We start from the raw sequence: 14,861 nt of genomic DNA, 5'->3' as shown, positions 1-14,861 counted from the left end.
AAGTCAGGAGTGTGATGGAATATTCTCCACTTGCCTGCATGAGTGCAGCTCCAAGAACACTCAAGAAGCTCAACACCATCCAGGACAAAGCAGGCCGCCCTAAACATTCACTCCCTTCACCACCGGCGCACTGTGGCTGCAGTGTGCACCATCCACAGGATGAACTGCAGCAACTCACCAAGGCTTCTTCGACAGCACCTCCCAAGCCCGCGACCTCTACCACCTAGAAGGACAAGAGCAGCAGGCACATGGGAACAACACCACCTGCACGTTCCCTTCCAAGTCACACACCATCCCGACTTGGAAATATATTGCCGTTCCTTCATCGTCGCTGGGTCAAAATCCTGGAACTCCCTTCCTAACAGCACTGTGGGAGAACCTTCACCACATGGACTGCAGCGGTTCAAGAAGGCGGCTCACCACCACCTTCTCGAGGGCAATTAGGGATGGGCAATAAATGCCGGCCTCGCCAGCAACGCCCACATCCCATGAATGAATTAAAAAAAAAATCTGCATCCCATAGTATTAAAAGAGGTATCCATGGAAATAGTGGATGCATGAGTTGTCATCTTCCAAAATTCTACAGATTATGGAACCTGTGGATATGGCTTGTTTGGATTTTCAGAAGGCCTTTGATGAAGTCCCACATAAGAGGTTAGTGTGCAAAATTAAAGCACATGGGATTGGTGGTAATATACTGGCATGGATTGAAAATTGGTTAACAGACAGGAAACAGAGAGTGGGAATAAATGGGTCTTTTTTGGGGTGCCAGGCAGTGACTAATGGGGTTATGCAGGGATCAGTGCTTGGGCCCCAGCTATTCACTATATATATCAATGATTTGGATGAGGGAACCAAATGTAATATTTCCAAATTTGCTGACGACACAAAACTAGGTGGAATGGTGAGTTGTGAGGAGGATACAAAGAGGCTTCAAGGCGATTTAGACAAATTGAGTGAGTGGGCAAATACATGGCAGATGAAGTATAATGTGGATAAATGTGAAGTTATCCACTTCAGAAGGAAAAACAGAAAGGCAGAGTATTATTTAAATGGTGATAGATTGGGAAGTGTGTATGTACAAAAGGGACCTGGGTGTCCTTGTACACCAGTCACTGAAAGCAAACGTGCAGGTGCAGCAAGCAGTTTGGATGGCGAATGGTATATTGGCCTTCGTTGCAAGAGGATTTGAGTACAGGAGCAAGGATGTCTTACTGCAGTTATACAGGGCCTTGGGGAGACCACAGCTGGAGTATTGTGTGCAGTTTCGGTCTCCTTGCCTAAGAAAGGATGTACTTGCCATAGAAGGAGTGCAACGAAGGTTCACCAGACTGATTCCTGGGATGGCAGGACTGTCGTATGAGGAGAGATTGGGTCGACTCGAGTTTAGAAGAATGAGAGGGGATCTCATTGAAACATATAAAATTCTGACTTGGCTTGACAGACTGCATACAGGGAGGATGTTTCCCCTGGCTGATGGGTCCAGAACAAGAGGTCACAGTCTCAGGATACGGGATAGGACATTTAGGACTGAGATGAGGAGACATTTCTTCACTCAATGGGTGGTGAACCTGTGGAATTCTCTACCACAGAAGGCAGTGGAGGCCAAGTCACTGAATATATTTAAGAAGGAGCTTGATATGATTTCTAGACACAAAAGGCATCAAGGGGTATGGGGAGAGAGCAGGAATATGGTATTGAGATTGAGGATCAGCCAGGATCCTATCGAATGGCGGAGCAGGCTCGAAGGGCCGAATGGCCTCGTCCTGCTCCTATTTTGTCTGTTTCTCTGAGTACAATGCTGCTGCCTGCATTATACAACACACTATCTGTGGGTAAAAAGGTGCTGCCTGTATTATTTAATGCACTGTATCTGTGGGTACAATGGTGCTGCCTGCATTATATAACGCACTGTATCTGTGGGTACAATGGTGCTGCCTGCATTATATAACGCACTGTATCTGTGGGTACAATGGTGCTGCCTGCATTATATAACGCACTGTATCTGTGGGTACAATGGTGCTGCCTGCATTATTTAATGCACTGTATCTGTGGGTACAGTGGTGCTGCCTGCATTATATAACACACTGTATCTGTGGGTACAATGCCGCTGCCTGTATTATATAACGCACTGTATCTGTGGGTACAATGGTGCTGCCTGCATTATATAACGCACTGTATCTGTGGGTACAATGGTGCTGCCTGCATTATTTAACGCACTGTATCTGTGGGTACAATGCCGCTGCCTGCATTATATAACGCACTGTATCTGTGGGTACAATGGTGCTGCCTGTATTATATAACACACTGTATCTGTGGGTACAATGGTGCTGCCTGCATTATTTAACGCACTGTATCTGTGGGTACAATGCCGCTGCCTGCATCATATAACGCACTGTATCTGTGGGTACAATGGTGCTGCCTGCATTATATAACGCACTGTATCTGTGGGTACAATGCCGCTGCCTGCATTATATAACGCACTGTATCTGTGGGTACAATGGTGCTGCCTGCATTATATAACGCACTGTATCTGTGGGTACAATGGTGCTGCCTGTATTATTTAATGCACTGTATCTGTGGGTACAATGGTGCTGCCTGCATTATATAACGCACTGTATCTGTGGGTACAATGGTGCTGCCTGCATTATATAACGCACTGTATCTGTGGGTACAATGCCGCTGCCTGTATTATTTAATGCACTGTATCTGTGGGTACAATGCCGCTGCCTCTATTATATAACGCACTGTATCTGTGGGTACAATGGTGCTGCCTGTATTATATAACGCACTGTATCTGTGGGTACAATGGTGCTGCCTGCATTATATAACGCACTGTATCTGTGGGTACAATGGTGCTGCCTGCATTATTTAACGCACTGTATCTGTGGGTACAATGCCGCTGCCTGCATTATATAACGCACTGTATCTGTGGGTACAATGGTGCTGCCTGTATTATATAACACACTGTATCTGTGGGTACAATGGTGCTGCCTGCATTATTTAACGCACTGTATCTGTGGGTACAATGCCGCTGCCTGCATCATATAACGCACTGTATCTGTGGGTACAATGGTGCTGCCTGCATTATATAACGCACTGTATCTGTGGGTACAATGCCGCTGCCTGCATTATATAACGCACTGTATCTGTGGGTACAATGGTGCTGCCTGCATTATATAACGCACTGTATCTGTGGGTACAATGGTGCTGCCTGCATTATATAACGCACTGTATCTGTGGGTACAATGGTGCTGCCTGCATTATTTAACGCACTGTATCTGTGGGTACAATGCCGCTGCCTGCATTATATAACGCACTGTATCTGTGGGTACAATGGTGCTGCCTGTATTATATAACACACTGTATCTGTGGGTACAATGGTGCTGCCTGCATTATTTAATGCACTGTATCTGTGGGTACAATGCCGCTGCCTGCATCATATAACGCACTGTATCTGTGGGTACAATGGTGCTGCCTGCATTATATAACGCACTGTATCTGTGGGTACAATGCCGCTGCCTGCATTATATAACGCACTGTATCTGTGGGTACAATGGTGCTGCCTGCATTATATAACGCACTGTATCTGTGGGTACAATGGTGCTGCCTGTATTATTTAATGCACTGTATCTGTGGGTACAATGGTGCTGCCTGCATTATATAACGCACTGTATCTGTGGGTACAATGGTGCTGCCTGCATTATATAACGCACTGTATCTGTGGGTACAATGCCGCTGCCTGTATTATTTAATGCACTGTATCTGTGGGTACAATGCCGCTGCCTGTATTATATAACTCACTGTATCTGTGGGTACAATGGTGCTGCCTGTATTATATAACGCACTGTATCTGTGGGTACAATGCCGCTGCCTGTATTATTTAATGCACTGTATCTGTGGGTACAATGCCGCTGCCTGCATTATATAACGCACTGTATCTGTGGGTACAATGCCGCTGCCTGCATTATATAACGCACTGTATCTGTGGGTACAATGCCGCTGCCTGCATTATATAACGCACTGTATCTGTGGGTACAATGCCGCTGCCTGCATTATATAACGCACTGTATCTGTGGGTACAATGCCGCTGCCTGCATTATATAACGCACTGTATCTGTGGGTACAATGCCGCTGCCTGCATTATATAACGCACTGTATCTGTGGGTACAATGGTGCTGCCTCCATTATATAACGCACTGTATCTGTGGGTACAATGCCGCTGCCTGCATTATATAACGCACTGTATCTGTGGGTACAATGCCGCTGCCTGCATTATATAACGCACTGTATCTGTGGGTACAATGCCGCTGCCTGCATTATATAACGCACTGTATCTGTGGGTACAATGGTGCTGCCTGCATTATTTAACGCACTGTATCTGTGGGTACAATGCCGCTGCCTGCATTATATAACGCACTGTATCTGTGGGTACAATGCCGCTGCCTGCATTATTTAACGCACTGTATCTGTGGGTACAATGCCGCTGCCTGCATTATATAACGCACTGTATCTGTGGGTACAATGCCGCTGCCTGCATTATATAACGCACTGTATCTGTGGGTACAATGGTGCTGCCTGCATTATTTAATGCACTGTATCTGTGGGTACAATGCCGCTGCCTGCATTATATAACGCACTGTATCTGTGGGTACAATGGTGCTGCCTGCATTATATAACGCACTGTATCTGTGGGTACAATGGTGCTGCCTGCATTATATAACGCACTGTATCTGTGGGTACAATGGTGCTGCCTGCATTATTTAATGCACTGTATCTGTGGGTACAATGCCGCTGCCTGCATTATTTAATGCACTGTATCTGTGGGTACAATGCCGCTGCCTGCATTATTTAACGCACTGTATCTGTGGGTACAATGCCGCTGCCTGTATTATTTAATGCACTGTATCTGTGGGTACAATGGTGCTGCCTGCATTATTTAACGCACTGTATCTGTGGGTACAATGCCGCTGCCTGCATTATATAACGCACTGTATCTGTGGGTACAATGCCGCTGCCTGCATTATATAATGCACTGTATCTGTGGGTACAATGGTGCTGCCTGCATTATTTAACGCACTGTATCTGTGGGTACAATGGTGCTGCCTGCATTATTTAACGCACTGTATCTGTGGGTACAATGCTACTGCCTATTATTTAACGCACTGTATCTGTGGGTACAAGGCTACTGCCTATTATTTAACGCACTGTATCTGTGGGTACAATGTTGCTGCCTGCATTATATAACGCACTGTATCTGTGGGTACAATGGTGCTGCCTGCATTATTTAACGCACTGTATCTGTGGGTACAATGCTACTGCCTATTATTTAACGCACTGTATCTGTGGGTCCAATGCTACTGCCTATTATTTAACGCACTGTATCTGTGGGTACAATGCTACTGCCTATTATTTAACGCACTGTATCTGTGGGTACAATGCTACTGCCTATTATTTAACGCACTGTATCTGTGGGTACAATGCTACTGCCTATTATTTGACGCACTGTATCTGTGGGTACAATGCTCTCTATTACATAAAACGGTTTATCAGCGGTTACAGTGCTTCAGTGGGTTATATAGCGCACTGCGTTACTGATTATTATGTTGCTGTGTATATTGTACAATAAGATATCAGTTATTTATACAATATTTGCAGGAGCACTATCTATCACACCGTGTTATACAACAGCCCTCTATACTTTGGATAATATAACCTGTATTCTTTTGCGCCCAGGTTCCTGACACTTGGCCACAGGAGGGTGTGGTTGTGTTCCGGGATGTCGTCCTCATGTATCGGCAGGGACTCCCTCATGTGCTTAACGGAGTTAATATCAAGATTAATGCTGGTGAGAAAGTGGGAATTGTGGGACGGACAGGCTCAGGAAAGTCCACTTTGTTCCTGGCACTCTTCCGGATGGTGGAGCTGAGTGAGGGTCAGATTTTCATCGACAATATTGACACAAAAGCAGTCAGTTTGGTGGAACTTCGGTAAGAGATTTCTGTGTTTCTTTTGTGCATTTCCACTTGTGATGTTGGGTGGGGGAGCAGTATTCCAGAATATTGGGGAGGTGTACGCAATATGTTGCTGGAGTAGGGGAGAGGAGGGGGGTGGGGATTGGCCCACTGTGGGGGGGGGGGGGGAGAGGTGGGGATTGGCCCACTGTTGGGGGGGTGGAATGGGTGGGGATTGGGGCACTGTGGGGGGGAATGGGTGGGGATTGGGGCACTGTGGGGGGGAATGGGTGGGGATTGGGGCACTGTGGGGGGGAATGGGTGGGGATTGGGGCACTGTGGGGGGGAATGGGTGGGGATTGGGGCACTGTGGGGGGGAATGGGTGGGGATTGGGGCACTGTGGGGTGAAGAGGTGGGGATTGGCTCACTGTGGGGGGGAATGGGTGGGGATTGGGGCACTGTGGGGGGGAATGGGTGGGGATTGGGGCACTGTGGGGGGGAATGGGTGGGGATTGGGGCACTGTGGGGGGGAATGGGTGGGGATTGGGGCACTGTGGGGGGGAATGGGTGGGGATTGGGGCACTGTGGGGGGGAATGGGTGGGGATTGGGGCACTGTGGGGGGGAATGGGTGGGGATTGGGGCACTGTGGGGGGGAATGGGTGGGGATTGGGGCACTGTGGGGGGGAATGGGTGGGGATTGGGGCACTGTGGGGGGGAATGGGTGGGGATTGGCTCACTGCGGGGGGGAATGGGTGGGGATTGGGGCACTGCGGGGGGGAATGGGTGGGGATTGGGGCACTGCGGGGGGGAATGGGTGGGGATTGGGGCACTGCGGGGGGGAATGGGTGGGGATTGGGGCACTGCGGGGGGGAATGGGTGGGGATTGGGGCACTGCGGGGGGGAATGGGTGGGGATTGGGGCACTGCGGGGGGGAATGGGTGGGGATTGGGGCACTGCGGGGGGGAATGGGTGGGGATTGGGGCACTGCGGGGGGGGAATGGGTGGGGATTGGGGCACTGCGGGGGGGGAATGGGTGGGGATTGGGGCACTGCGGGGGGGGATGGGTGGGGATTGGCTCACTGCGGGGGGGATGGGTGGGGATTGGGGCACTGCGGGGGGGAATGGGTGGGGATTGGGGCACTGCGGGGGGGAATGGGTGGGGATTGGGGCACTGCGGGGGGGAATGGGTGGGGATTGGGGCACTGTGGGGGGGGAATGGGTGGGGATTGGGGCACTGTGGGGGGGGAATGGGTGGGGATTGGGGCACTGTGGGGGGGAATGGGTGGGGATTGGCTCACTGTGGGGGGGAATGGGTGGGGATTGGTGCACTGGGTGTGGGGAGGGGGAAGAGGTGGGGATTGGGGCACTGTGGGGGGGGAATGGGTGGGGATTGGGGCACTGTGGGGGGGAATGGGTGGGGATTGGCTCACTGTGGGGGGAATGGGTGGGGATTGGGGCACTGGGTGTGGGGAGGGGGAAGAGGTGGGGATTGGGGCACTGTGGGGGGGGCGGTGCGGAGGAGGCGGGGAGTCTCGCGCGGGGGTGCGGAGGAGGCGGGGAGTCTCGCGCGGGGTGGGATTCCCTGGAGGGGGTGGGTTGGCAGGAGACTCGCGGTGGGGTCTGGGGAGGGTCTCTCGCCGGGTGGAGTGAGTGGTGCGGGGGGGTGTTTCATGGGGTGGGGAGGAAATTGCGGGTGCTGCCTGCAAACAGCTGACTCAGCATTGTGTGGCGATCCAGCCAGGAACCTTTGGTCAGTGAGGCTCGTCCTCCTCAATGTTGTGTTTTACCCATTTGCCCACTGGGCGAGCTGCTGGATGAAGTTTGAACAGCAGCGGAGCATAAATATAACTAAAGTACATCACAGATCACATCAGGAATTTCTTAACAGAATGGTGAGAATGTGGAACTCGCTGGCAGATGGAGTGATTGAAGCAAAAATGAAGGAGAAGGGAATAGCGGGCGAGGGGGAAGAGATATTGAGCTTGAGGAGGCTTATGTGGAGCATAAACATCGACGGAAAGCAGTTGGGCCAAATGCCTGTTTCTCTGCTGTCGCGTCGATGCAATAGAAACCCGTGTGAAATGCTGCCGTGTGCTCGACTGAGTACAAAAGGGAACTATTGGGCACCGTTTGCCCAACCTGTCCTCATAGTTCCTGAGCTGCGAGTGAGGGAGGGATTCTGTGGCTGTGAATGCAGTTAGCCTTATCCCCATCTCCGGAGTCGAGGTAGAACCAGGAACAAACTGTGTGGATCCAAATGGAAGCTGTCGTCAGCAGGAAATGGGAAGGGGAATTGTGCAGACAATTTGCTGCCGTTTTGTAATCATCTAACAAGTTGATCTTAAGAATCTTTGAGGTCCCTCACTGCATTAAAAAGTCTTTGGAGAATGTTAGAAATGATCCAAAAGACTCGCTCGACTGTTGATTTGTCTGATGTTAGTTGGGGACACGATGATTGACCTCAGTGCTCCTGGGTTAATGAGGGGACAAATGAGCCAGAGTTCCCCCTCCTGTTGGCGAACCAATATGCCCTGCTGGAAAGTGTGTGTGGAGTGAGAGACCATCGAATACCCCACCACACTGAGCTCACCTAATACCCCACCACACTCTGAGCTCACCGAATACCCCACCACACTCAGCTCACCGAATACCCCACCACACTCTCAGCTCACCGAATACCCCACCACACTCTCAGCTCATCGAATACCCCAACACACTCTCAGCTCACCGAATAGCCCACCACACTCTCAGCTCACCGAATACCCCACCACACTCTCAGCTCATCGAATACCCCACCACACTCTGAGCTCATCGAATACCCCACCACACTCTCAGCTCACCGAATACCCCACCACACTCTCAGCTCACCGAATACCCCACCACACTCTCAGCTCACCGAATACCCCACCACACTCTCAGCTCACCGAATACCCCACCACACTCTCAGCTCATCGAATACCCCACCACACTCTCAGCTCACCGAATACCCCACCACACTCTCAGCTCATCGAATACCCCACCACACTCTCAGCTCACCGAATACCCCACCACACTCTCAGCTCACCGAATACCCCACCACACTCTCAGCTCATCGAATACCCCACCACACTCTCAGCTCATCGAATACCCCACCACACTCTCAGCTCATCGAATACCCCACCACACTCAGCTCATCGAATACCCCACCACACTCAGCTCACCGAATACCCCACCACACTCTCAGCTCACCGAATACCCCACCACACTCTCAGCTCATCGAATACCCCACCACACTCTCAGCTCACCGAATACCCCACCACACTCTCAGCTCACCGAATACCCCACCACACTCTGAGCTCACCGAATACCCCACCACACTCTCAGCTCATCGAATACCCCACCACACTCTCAGCTCACCGAATACCCCACCACACTCTCAGCTCACCGAATACCCCACCACACTCTCAGCTCACCGAATACCCCACCACACTCAGCTCACCGAATACCCCACCACACTCTCAGCTCACCGAATACCCCACCACACTCTCAGCTCACCGAACACCCCACCACACTCTGAGCTCACCGAATACCCCACCACACTCTGAGCTCACCGAATACCCCACCACACTCTGAGCTCATCGAATACCCCACCACACTCTCAGCTCATCGAATACCCCACCACACTCTCAGCTCACCGAATACCCCACCACACTCAGCTCACCGAATAGCCCACCACACTCTCAGCTCACCGAATACCCCACCACACTCTCAGCTCACCGAATACCCCACCACTCTCAGCTCATCGAATACCCCACCACACTCTCAGCTCATCGAATACCCCACCACACTCTCAGCTCACCGAATACCCCACCACTCTCAGCTCATCGAATACCCCACCACACTCTCAGCTCACCGAATACCCCACCACACTCTCAGCTCATCGAATACCCCACCACACTCTGAGCTCATCGAATACCCCACCACACTCTGAGCTCATCGAATAGCCCACCACACTCTCAGCTCACCGAATACCCCACCACACTCTCAGCTAATCGAATACCCCACCACACTCTCATCTCATCGAATACCCCACCACACTCTCAGCTCACCGAATACCCCACCACACTCTCAGCTCATCGAATACCCCACCACACTCTCAGCTCACCGAATACCCCACCACACTCTGAGCTCACCGAATACCCCACCACACTCTCAGCTCACCGAATACCCCACCACACTCTCAGCTCACCGAATACCCCACCACACTCTCAGCTCATCGAATACCCCACCACACTCTCAGCTAATCGAATACCCCACCACACTCTCAGCTCATCGAATACCCCACCACACTCTGAGCTCATCGAATACCCCACCACACTCTGAGCTCATCGAATACCCCACCACACTCTCAGCTCACCGAATACCCCACCACACTCTCAGCTCACCGAATACCCCACCACACTCTCAGCTCACCGAATACCCCACCACACTCTCAGCTAATCGAATACCCCACCACACTCTGAGCTCATCGAATACCCCACCACACTCTCAGCTCACCGAATACCCCACCACACTCTCAGCTCACCGAATACCCCACCACACTCTCAGCTCACCGAATACCCCACCACACTCTCAGCTCACCGAATACCCCACCACACTCAGCTCACCGAATACCCCACCACACTCTCAGCTCACCGAATACCCCACCACACTCAGCTCACCGAATACCCCACCACACTCTCAGCTCACCGAATACCCCACCACACTCTCAGCTCACCGAATACCCCACCACACTCTGAGCTCACCGAATACCCCACCACACTCTCAGCTCATCGAATACCCCACCACACTCAGCTCACCGAATACCCCACCACACTCAGCTCACCGAATACCCCACCACACTCTCAGCTCATCGAATACCCCACCACACTCTCAGCTCATCGAATACCCCACCACACTCTCAGCTCATCGAATACCCCACCACACTCTCAGCTCATCGAATACCCCACCACACTCTGAGCTCACCGAATACCCCACCACACTCTGAGCTCACCAAATACCCCACCACACTAAGCTCACCGAATACCCCACCACACTCAGCTCACCGAATACCCCACCACACTCTGAGCTCACCGAATACCCCACCACACTCTGAGCTCATCGAATACCCCACCACACTCTCAGCTCATCGAATACCCCACCACACTCTCAGCTCATCGAATACCCCACCACACTCAGCTCACCGAATACCCCACCACACTGAGCTCACCGAATACCCCACCACACTCAGCTCATCGAATACCCCACCACACTCTCAGCTCACCGAATACCCCACCACACTCTCAGCTCATCGAATACCCCACCACACTCTCAGCTCACCGAATACCCCACCACACTCTCAGCTCACCGAATACCCCACCACACTCTCAGCTCATCGAATACCCCACCACACTCTCAGCTCATCGAATACCCCACCACACTCTCAGCTCATCGAATACCCCACCACACTCTCAGCTCATCGAATACCCCACCACACTCTCAGCTCATCGAATACCCCACCACACTAAGCTCACCAAATACCCCACCACACTCAGCTCACCGAATACCCCACCACACTCTGAGCTCACCGAATACCCCACCACACTCAGCTCATCGAATAGCCCACCACACTCTCAGCTCATCGAATACCCCACCACACTCTCAGCTAATCGAATACCCCACCACACTCTGAGCTCATCGAATACCCCACCACACTCTCAGCTCATCGAATACCCCACCACACTCTCAGCTCATCGAATACCCCACCACACTCAGCTCACCGAATACCCCACCACACTCTCAGCTAATCGAATACCCCACCACACTCTCAGCTCATCGAATACCCCACCACACTCTCAGCTCATCGAATACCCCACCACACTCAGCTCATCGAATACCCCACCACACTCAGCTCACCGAATACCCCACCACACTCAGCTCATCGAATACCCCACCACACTCAGCTCACCGAATACCCCACCACACTCTGAGCTCATCGAATACCCCACCACACTCTCAGCTCACCGAATACCCCACCACACTCTCAGCTCACCGAATACCCCACCACACTCTCAGCTCATCGAATACCCCACCACACTCTCAGCTCACCGAATACCCCACCACACTCTCAGCTCATCGAATACCCCACCACACTCAGCTCACCGAATACCCCACCACACTCTCAGCTCATCGAATACCCCACCACACTCTGAGCTCATCGAATACCCCACCACACTCAGCTCATCGAATACCCCACCGCACTCTGAGCTCACCGAATACCCCACCACACTCTCAGCTCACCGAATACCCCACCACACTCTGAGCTCATCGAATACCCCACCACACTCAGCTCACCGAATACCCCACCACACTCTCAGCTCATCGAATACCCCACCACACTCAGCTCATCGAATACCCCACCACACACTCAGCTCACCGAATACCCCACCACACTCAGCTCACCGAATACCCCACCACACTCAGCTCATCGAATACCCCACCACACTCAGCTCACCGAATACCCCACCACACTCTCAGCTCATCGAATACCCCACCACACTCTGAGCTCACCGAATACCCCACCACACTCAGCTCACCGAATACCCCACCACACTCTCAGCTCACCGAATACCCCACCACACTCTCAGCTCACCGAATACCCCACCACACACTCAGCTCACCGAATACCCCACCACACTCTGAGCTCACCGAATATCCCACCAAACTCAGCTCACCGAATACCCCACCACACTCTGAGCTCACCGAATACCCCACCACACTCTGAGCTCACCGAATACCCCACCACACTCTGAGCTCACCGAATACCCCACCACACTCTCAGCTCACCGAATACCCCACCACACTCTCAGCTCATCGAATACCCCACCACACTCTCAGCTCACCGAACACCCCACCACACTCTCAGCTCACCGAATACCCCACCACACTCTCAGCTCATCGAATACCCCACCACACTCAGCTCACCGAATACCCCACCACACTCTCAGCTCATCGAATACCCCACCACACTCTCAGCTCACCGAATACCCCACCACACTCTCAGCTCATCGAATACCCCACCACACTCAGCTCACCGAATACCCCACCACACTCTCAGCTCATCGAATACCCCACCACACTCAGCTCACCGAATACCCCACCACACTCTCAGCTCATCGAATACCCCACCACACTATCAGCTCATCGAATACCCCACCACACTCTCAGCTCATCGAATACCCCACCACACTCAGCTCACCGAATACCCCACCACACTCAGCTCACCGAATACCCCACCACACTCTCAGCTCACCGAATACCCCACCACACTCTCAGCTCACCGAATACCCCACCACACTCTCAGCTCATCGAATACCCCACCACACTCTCAGCTCATCGAATACCCCACCACACTCAGCTCACCGAATACCCCACCACACTCAGCTCACCGAATACCCCACCACACTCTCAGCTCACCGAATACCCCACCACAGTCTCAGCTCACCGAATACCCCACCACACTCAGCTCATCGAATACCCCACCACACTCTCAGCTCACCGAATACCCCACCACACTCTGAGCTCATCGAATACCCCACCACACTCTCAGCTCACCGAATACCCCACCACACTAAGCTCACCGAATACCCCACCACACTCTGAGCTCACCGAATACCCCACCACACTCTCAGCTCACCGAATACCCCACCACACTCTCAGCTCACCGAATACCCCACCACACTCTCAGCTCACCGAATACCCCACCACACTCTCAGCTCACCGAATACCTCACCACACTCTCAGCTCACCGAATACCCCACCACACTCTCAGCTCATCGAATACCCCACCACACTCTCAGCTCATCGAATACCCCACCACACTCAGCTCATCGAATAGCCCACCACACTCTCAGCTCACCGAATACCCCACCACACTCTCAGCTCACCGAATACCTCACCACACTCTCAGCTCACCGAATACCCCACCACACTCTCAGCTCATCGAATACCCCACCACACTCTCAGCTCATCGAATACCCCACCACACTCAGCTCATCGAATAGCCCACCACACTCTGAGCTCACCGAATACCCCACCACACTCTCAGCTCACCGAATACCCCACCACACTCTCAGCTCACCGAATACCCCACCACACTCTCAGCTCATCGAATACCCCACCACACTCTCAGCTCATCGAATACCCCACCACACTCTCAGCTCATCGAATACCCCACCACACTCTCAGCTCACCGAATACCCCACCACACTCTCAGCTCATCGAATACCCCACCACACTCAGCTCACCGAATACCCCACCACACTCTGAGCTCATCGAATACCCCACCACACTCTCAGCTCATCGAATACCCCACCACACTCTCAGCTCATCGAATACCCCACCACACTCTCAGCTCATCGAATACCCCACCACACTCTCAGCTCACCGAATACCCCACCACACTCTCAGCTCACCGAACACCCCACCACACTCAGCTCATCGAATACCCCACCACACTCTCAGCTCATCGAATAGCCCACCACACTCTCAGCTCATCGAATAGCCCACCACACTCTCAGCTCACCGAATACCCCACCACACTCTCAGCTCATCGAATACCCCACCACACTCTGAGCTCATCGAATAGCCCACCACACTCAGCTCATCGAATACCCCACCACACTCTGAGCTCACCGAATACCCCACCACACTCTCAGCTCACCGAATACCCCACCACACTCTGAGCTCACCGAATACCCCACCACACTCTCAGCTCATCGAATACCCCACCACACTCTCAGCTCACCGAATACCCCACCACACTCTCAGCTCACCGAATACCCCACCACACTCTCAGCTCATCGAATACCCCACCACACACTCAGCT

At 52.5% G+C, this 14,861-nt stretch overlaps 1 protein-coding gene across 1 annotated transcript in view; it reads left to right on the top strand.

Moving 5' to 3' along the window:
* abcc10 (ATP-binding cassette, sub-family C (CFTR/MRP), member 10) overlaps nucleotides 1–14,861 on the top strand; it is a 403,237-nt gene that overhangs the window by 304,116 nt on the left and 84,260 nt on the right. The window contains exon 18 of the mRNA XM_067977164.1: nucleotides 5,737–5,990. Coding sequence (XP_067833265.1) covers nucleotides 5,737–5,990 — 254 coding nt within the window. The remainder of the gene's footprint in view (nucleotides 1–5,736; nucleotides 5,991–14,861) is intronic.

Source organism: Heptranchias perlo, unplaced genomic scaffold, assembly GCF_035084215.1.
Source record: "Heptranchias perlo isolate sHepPer1 unplaced genomic scaffold, sHepPer1.hap1 HAP1_SCAFFOLD_131, whole genome shotgun sequence".
Taxonomy (NCBI): domain Eukaryota; kingdom Metazoa; phylum Chordata; class Chondrichthyes; order Hexanchiformes; family Hexanchidae; genus Heptranchias; species Heptranchias perlo.
The sequence above is the reverse complement of the archived record's forward strand: the minus strand, read 5'-3'. Positions and strand labels throughout refer to the sequence as shown.